The following is an 8,314-nucleotide window of genomic DNA, read 5'->3' as shown; positions in this document are numbered from 1 at the left end:
CAAAGGAATAGCAGGAATGAGACAGAAAAGAGAGAAAGAAAAATTCAGACACCAGCACCAAGAAAAGAAACTCCCCTCAAGAAAAACAGCAGCAAACACATCACTTTGTTTTGTCCTTACCTGCATTGTGGCTTATTTCATTGGCTTGACTACTCAACTCGAGACCTCAATGTAAATCACAAAACGGGAAGAGCTGATATTGGCAACATAATTATATGGCTCATTTCCTTGCATGGCAAAATAGGGTTTGATCGGTTGTGAATGATGACAAACACCTTTGCGGTTTCAACGTTCTTACGTGGCAAGTCACTTATTTCGAGCAAACAAAGCTGTTAGACCTTTCAATATTAGTCCTTTTAATCCTTCAATAATCTTCTAATCAGCGAGGCAAAATTACTTAACTTATAAGTAATACCGCTGCCTGAAAAACGGAAGGCGAGGTCAAATTGAGAATACAGGTTCTAAGGTGAGCTACACTTCATCGTCTTTCAAAAGGAGTTAGAAAAATGAACTATGTCAGGATGATATACATGGGGGAAGTGAGGCTTGATGGCTGCCCCAAAAGGAGCAGTGGGAGATGGAGCTTACTTTGTATAAGATTTCTAAGTCAAACAGCTCAGAAATAATAGAATGAAAATGTTCTCTGTAATTTCAGTGAGCAAAACAAGAAAAGATCCTCTCCATTCTTGACCGTCTCTGGCTGTCAGTAAAGCATTTTATTTTGACTGTGAAGAAAACACAGGACAGCACACAACACATCATGTCATAGACAGTCACTCCAGCTACACAGCGGGTGGCTATCCCCTCCACTCTAAGCTCCACAAACACAGGGATCAAGCCTGTTTTCACTACTACAATATGTTCAGTGGCCACTGAAGTTTTTGATACATAATAGGTACCAAATATTTCTCAAATGGATGAATGAATGAACAAATGAATCGATTATTGACTTTAGTCACCAATGCGGCCCTACACACCTTGTAAACTCTTGATTTAAAAACTCTCCAAATGCCAACAATAAGGTTGACACTGGTATTGTTTCCTAAGAAGGGGATCTTATTTACATAAAATCGTTCATGAAAATGGCCTTTTGGGTATTATTTAAAATATCTTTGGGGGCACTCATTCATTTCCTCAAAAATTCTTTAATGAGAACTACTATGTGCCAGTCACTATGCCAGGTGACAGCGACATCAAAATGAGCACCAATAGGCACATCTCTATCCTTCCGGGAAAGGAAACATGGCCAAAGCTCACATAGACAAAAATTAAATTAAAACTGTGGTAAGTTCTCTGAAGTTAAGATACATAATAGACTGACCTAATCATATCTGGGGGCAAAGTCAGGGGCAGAATCCCTGAGCTGTAATCTGAAGGTTATGCAAAAGTGAATGAAAAGACTTACAGTGAAAAATGACTAGAATTTAAGCTCTGCAAGAGCAGGGCTTCTTGTTTATTGTGTTCAATGATACATCTGAAATTCCCAGAATGCACTGGACATAGAGAAGGCATTCAATAATTACTTGTGGGATGTAAGAGTATTCTAAGAAGGGAGAACTGCACATCTAATGATCATGAAGCAGCAGCTCGATGAGGACTCGTGGGGGTGAAGGATAGAGTACGGGTTGGAACGAGAGTCAGACAAGCTTAGAGACTGAACCACAGAGAGCTTGGAGACACAAGCTATGGACTTGGCATTTACAGAACAGACCAGAGCCATTAAACAGGGCTTGAGGCGGTGGTGATGACACAAAGACATTTTAAAAAACTGCTCTGAGTTCGGTGCAAGAAGGAGAGCAGGCAAGAGTCTGGGTGGAAGATGAGCATGACCTTGACCAGCATGGCAGAGATAGTGAAGAAAATGGAGAATGGATTCCAGAGACATCTGGGAGGCAAGGTGAAGTCAACTGGGAGTACATGGGTTAGAAGTGGGTGTTAAGAAAACGAAAATGGCATGAGGGACTCTTAAGTATGTATGAATTTACCCTCCACTGAGATGGGGAATACTTACAGAAGACCAGATTTGGGGTGGAGGTGGAATCATTAGTTGGGTTTTCATCAGAATGAGTTTAAAGTCTCTTTGAGACAAACAGTGTTATTAAAGATTAAAATACTGGCCTGGAGCTTAAAGGCAAGGTAGAAGGCCTCTAAGCGAACTACTAAAACACAGAAATAACAACAGGGCTTATACACTGAAGATCAAAATCCAAACTAGTTTCTGACTTTTTCGAGATAGGAAAAAGAAAATAGAACATTTTTACAATAAGTATGATGCCATACTGTTACATTTGATATGCATGTGACTTACAGAGAATAGAAAGAAACACAGGAACAATATGGTGACCAACAATGTGATTCTTCTTTGTGTCATGATAATAAAAAACAATACAAGGCAGCTTTGTGGTAACTGGCAAGAGAAAAGGCAAATATGGGAACTGATACTTGCCACTGTGGTATAATCTGGTTATATATTTATAACATTTGTGTATAAGGGCACACAGACATACATATAGTTTCTAGCAGAAAAAGAATCTATGAATTCAAATGGTGAATGGACAATTACTAAGCCTTTGGTATGAATACATACTTGTTCCAAAGGGAATAACATTAACACCAATGACATGAATTCTAAGAACTAAAAATAACCAGCATTGTTAAGAAAAACATTCAGTAATTCTACTCAATACTTTTACTCCATTTTTCTCAGTAAAAGCTACTGGAGCCTTCTATTATCTACAGAATTATATTAACAGGCATTTTCATACATTCCCAATATAATTAAAATGGATACTGACATTGAAGATCTGTTGGTAATAAGAGGGCCTAAAATGGCTTCAAAATCATCAGGCATCAAATAAAGATTGAATTTTGTTCTGAGAAGTTTTATGGTTGGATGTATTTTATGTTCTGAACTTTGAAAACTGGTCACCTCTGTATTATATATTAAATAGAATATGTGAATAATCAGGACAGTCCATTATCCTTAAGCATGCAAAATAATGCAGCTCCCACGAGGCTCTCAGCTATGCCTCCTCAGTCAGAAGGATTTGTGTTTCCAGCTGAAGTCACCCAGCTAAACATGAACACGCAATTCTATGTTCATTTCATGTAATCTGCGATCCACATATATTCTGGAGTGTAAGGTTTTGACAGGATCATATTTTACGGGCTTACATTTTCAAACAAACCTCAAATTTATACGGACATCAATTCTGCCCCATAGGATAAATTAATAAAGTTTCACTATCTTACAGTAAAATGTGTATTCAAAATTATACTACTAATTCAAATGCCAGAAATCAATAATGAGTAGCAAAGCAAGCCATTTCCCTTTTAATTCGTCCATGTCAGAAAGCAATTTTGGTAGAACTTAGGATAGACTGAAAGGGAACACATTTGTTCCATCTTAATTTTCTTTTCCTTTTGCAAAAGTAATTCGAAATTCCAAAGCCTTGAAATAAACTTTTCTTTTTTATGATAGTAACTCTTATCGACAATTGATTCTTTCTTCTTTTAATTAACAGGGAGAGTGGGGCTCAGTCTCTTTTGTGGAAGAATAGACTTTCTCATATTTAGGATATACTCTAAGTCACACACAGACTCCCAATCACAACAAAATCTGTTTTCTTTATGCTGAACCTGGAGAAATAATCAAATTATGAAGTATGAAGAGTTCAAGAAAAGTTCCTGCTTTTTTTTTTTTTTTCTCTAAGACTGTCACAATATATGATTAGCGTCCAATAAGTAAGTGATCAGAGCATCTTTGGTTTCTAAATTCCTAGAGAGTTTCTAGAATTTTCTCCAAGTTCCTGAAGGCACAGGTTGCACTTACATTTGAATAGTTTCTGACTGTGCTGAAGTTCTGTTTCTAACAGAGAACTGAGGATGCCCTTATGTTTAAACAAATCGTTCTTTGAAAGCAATTTTGCTGATTTCTCTCCTGCTTTTGGAAACCATAGTGCACTTACTAGAAACTGGATTACCTTTCAAAAACCCATTGTTAGAAACCCGGTGGACCCTGCTACAACGCTTTAAAATTTGCATGTGTGAACAAGCCCCTAAAACCCAGAACTTCCTAGCTCCTTACCATCATCTTCACATTCTTCCAGAGGCTTCTGCTGCTTGTTCAGGCACCGAGGGTCTAACCAAGATGTTGTTTTTGTGTTATGGCTGAAATCCAGAAACAAAAACAAAAAATATGTTTGAAAAGAAAAAAAAAAAAAGTAAAAAAGCTCAATGACAGAAGATTTAAACAGTCTTGAACATTTACTCTCTTCTACCAAAGAAAAGAGTCTGTCTAACGGCAAACCGAGGCCAGAAGAGAGCCCCAGTTTGGAATTATGAAATGGCTTGAAGAGGGTCTTAGGGAGGCTGCTTCCTTACCCTAAGACATCACCATTCCATCATGGAAAGCTTAAAATGTAATACCAGCTTTATTTTTGAAAACTGAGCTCCAAATCATACCCCTTATCTACACGGCCTACTCTTGTCTAGGCTTATTTTAGTCTTCACATTTGTCAAAGAGCGCATTCCAATTTATTTTCAATTTGTCTATGACTTCAACGTTGGATGCTGGAATTCACAAAGAAGGCTGCTATTTCACTCGTTATATTACATAAGCATTCCCATGACTGTGTGAAACTACGTCAGTTCACGCAAGTGGCTTGAAGCTGCTAAGACATATCATTCATCACAGTATCTTAAATTATGCTTCAGACATAGTGAAGGCAACCCCAAATTACCTATCACAAATCGAACCGAGACCAAGGAAAAGCTTGGAAAAGCTGCACGTGCCACCCCACTTCCTTCTGGAGGGTCTATAGCCCAACCAGAGAGGAAGTGTTTCAATAGACACTGTTGCCCTTCAGTCACGTTAGAAATGCCAGGAGAATGACTGCGAGAATTGACCAGAAGCATACCTGGGACAAAATTCTGCTCGAGCAACCAGCCCACTCTATGCAAAGTAAATAAGAGGAGCAAAGAACTACAAGTCCAGTAGTTCAAGCTGCAAACCAGAAACGAAACATAGAAAATTTAAAAAAAAAAAAAATTTTTTTTTTCAAAGTTTAAGTAGTAAACTAAAGTCTGAAGTTTTGGTTGTAAAAACATTGAAAAAAATTACCACAGTTTTTAATTTTAGATTCAAATCTTATTAATTGTTGGGAAAAAATTGAGGCTTAAGTGAAAAACAGAATGTGCAAGTGTGTACAGACATTATCTCAACTGTGACAGAAGGAAAAAACAGGGCTTCCCTGGTGGCACAGTGGTTGGGAGCCCGCCTGCCGATGCAAGGGATGCGGGTTCGTGCCCCGGTCCGGGAGGATCCCGCATGCCGCGGAGCGGCTGGGCCCGTGAGCCATGGCCGCTGGGCCTGCACGTCCGGAGCCTGTGCTCCGCAACAGGAGAGGCCGCAACAGTGAGAGGCCCGTGTACCACAAAAAAAAAAAAAGAAAAAAGAAAAGAAAAGAAAAGAAAAAACAAATGAAAGTTAATACAGTTATAACTAGGATCACCAACAGCACTTATTTGTCCTCTTAGAACTATCATAATCTGTTATGTCATTTACATATGACTTAAAATTTACTTAATCCTTACAAGAACTCTATGAGAGAAGCATTGTTAGTATTAAAGTGATTACTCCCCATTCTCCACGTGTGAAAACTGAGGACAAAGATGTGAAGAAACCTGCCCAAGAACACCCTGTTGATGCATGCAATCAAACCCAGGGAGTCCCACAGTAGAACCCATGGTCTGTGCTATCCCTACATAGTAGGAGGGCAAAAATGGTCACTGATGGGAGGGAAGATTATGTGTGATATTTTAAAAAACACTTTCTTATCTCAAGATAATTTTAGATTCACATGCAGTTATAAGAACAAACAAAGAAAGATTCCACACCCCCCCTCACTCAGATGCCACCAAGGGTAACATCTTGCAAAACTATAGTACAAAGTCACAACCAGGATACTGACAGCCAGTCAACATATGGAATATTTCCATCATCACAGGATCTCTCATATTGTCCTTTGATAGCCACACCCGGTTGCCTTACAATCCCTCCCTTCGAAACCCATTTTTAATGCCTGGCAACCACTAATCTGTTCTCCATGTCCATACTTCTGTCATATCAAAAATGTTATATAAATGAAATCATACAGTATATAATCTTTTGGGATTTGCATTTTTCATTCAGCATAATTCTCCTCGAGATTGTTGCATACATCAATAATTAATTCTTTTTACTGCTGAGTAGTATTCCATGGCATGAATGTACTACACTTTAACCACTGAAGGACATCTGGGTGGCTTCCAGTTTTTGGCTATTTGGAATAAATCTACTATAAACATTTATGCACAAACTTTTGTGTGAATGTAAGTGTTCACTCTTCTGGACAGATGTGCAATGGTTGGGTCGTATGGTAATTGACAATGTTTAGTTTAAGAAACTGCCAAACTGTTTTCTGGAATACCACACAATTTTACATACCCACAAGCAATGTGTGAGTGATATAGTTTCTCCGAAGCTTCACCATCATTTAGTGTTGTTACCATTTTTTATTTTAGCCATCCTAATAGCTATATATATACCTATGATATCTTTGTGGTTTTAATTTGTATTTCTCTAATGGCTAATGATGTTGAACATCTTTTCATGTACTTATTTGCCACCCATATATCTTCTTCAGTAAAATGTCTCTTCATGTCTTTAGTTCATTTTCTAACTGGATTTTTTTTTTTTTAACTGTTGAGTTTTGAGAGTTCTTTATATATTCTAGATACCAGTCCATTTTGAGACGTGGGGTTTATAAATATTTTCTCCCTGTCTGTCGTTTGTCTTTTCTTTTTCTTAACAGTCTTCTGCAAAGCAAAAGTTTTCATTTTGATGAAGGTGAATTGATCAATTATTCCTTTTAGGATCATGTTTTTGATGTCAAGTCAAAGAACCCCTTTGCTACTACTAGGTCTCAAAGATTTTCTATGTTTTTTTCCCCCTAAAAGTTCTATTACTTTACATTTTGTACTTTATGATGATCTATTCTGAGCTTTTTTTTTCCCCTAAGGCATGAGGTTTAGGCTGAGGTTAATTTATTTGCTTCTGGCTATACACTCGCTCCAGCACCATTTTATTGAAAAGGCTATCTTCCTTACATTGAATTGCTTTTGCATTCTTCGTTGAAAATCGGTTGGACACATTTGTGGGTCTGTTTCTGGGCTCCACTGATCTATGTGTCTCTATTTCTTCATCAATACCACACAGCCTTTATTACTGTGGCTAGTTAATAAGCCTTGATATAGGCCACACTGATTACTCTGACTTCATTCTTCTTTTCCAAAACTGTTTTACCTATTCTAGTTCCTTTGCCTTTCTATATAAATTTTAGAATAAACTTGTCTATACTAACAAAAAGCCTCACTGAGATTTCCACAGGATTTATATTAAACCTGTACACATATTTGGGGAGAACTGACATCTTTACTATACCAATTCTGAGTCTTTCAATCCATGAATAGAGTAGGTCTCTCCATTTATTTAGACTTTCTTTGATTTCTTTCATCAGTATTTTGTAGTTTACGGCATACAAAATCCTATACATGTTTCATTAGATTTATACCTAAGTGGCGTTTTTTTTTTAAAGTAAATGTGAATTATATTTTCTTTTGAATTTTGTTGTCTGCTTGTTCATTGTTAGTATATAGATATACAACTGATGTTTGTATGCTTACCTTTTATCTTGCTGAACTCATTTATTCTAGAACTGTCTTGTACATTTCTGGTGATTTTCTAGATAGATAATGTGTGTCTTTTCTTTCCTTTTATTTAGGGCTAGAATTACAGTAAAATGTTGAATAAGAGTGGTAAGAGATAATATCCTTGGCTTATTCCCCATCTTGCAGGGAAAGTTTTTTGTCTTTCACCATTAAGTATAATGTCAGCTGTAGTTTTTTGTTTGTTTGTTTGTTTTTTTGCGGTACGCGGGCCTCTCACCGCTGTGGCCTCTCCCGTCGTGGAGCACAGGCTCCGGGCGCGCAGGCTCAGCGGCCATGGCTCACGGGCCCAGCCGCTCCGCGGCACGTGGGATCCTCCCGGACCGGGGCAGGAACCCGCGTCCCCTGCATCGGCAGGCGGACTCTCAACAACTGCGCCACCAGGGAAGCCCCCCTGTAGTTTTTTTATAGATGTTCTTTATGAAGTCAAGAAATTCCCCTATGTTCTTATTTTCCTGAGAAATTTTTATTATGAAAGTGCATTCTGTCAAATACTTTGCGTCAATGAAAAAGATCATGTGATTTTTTTTTTTTTTTCTTTACTGGG

The 8,314-nt window shown here is 37.9% G+C and overlaps 1 protein-coding gene across 1 annotated transcript in view; it reads right to left on the bottom strand.

The window, feature by feature from the left end:
• The window catches only part of MAGI1 (membrane associated guanylate kinase, WW and PDZ domain containing 1), a 627,906-nt gene that overhangs the window by 99,013 nt on the left and 520,579 nt on the right, over positions 1–8,314 (bottom strand). The window contains 2 exon segments of the mRNA XM_007445682.1: positions 2,092–2,159; positions 4,088–4,170. Of these exon segments, the coding sequence (XP_007445744.1) occupies positions 2,092–2,159; positions 4,088–4,170 (151 nt within the window).

Source organism: Lipotes vexillifer, unplaced genomic scaffold, assembly GCF_000442215.2.
Source record: "Lipotes vexillifer unplaced genomic scaffold, Lipotes_vexillifer_v1.1 scaffold239, whole genome shotgun sequence".
NCBI classification, from domain to species: Eukaryota; Metazoa; Chordata; class Mammalia; order Artiodactyla; family Lipotidae; genus Lipotes; species Lipotes vexillifer.
The sequence above is the reverse complement of the archived record's forward strand: the minus strand, read 5'-3'. Positions and strand labels throughout refer to the sequence as shown.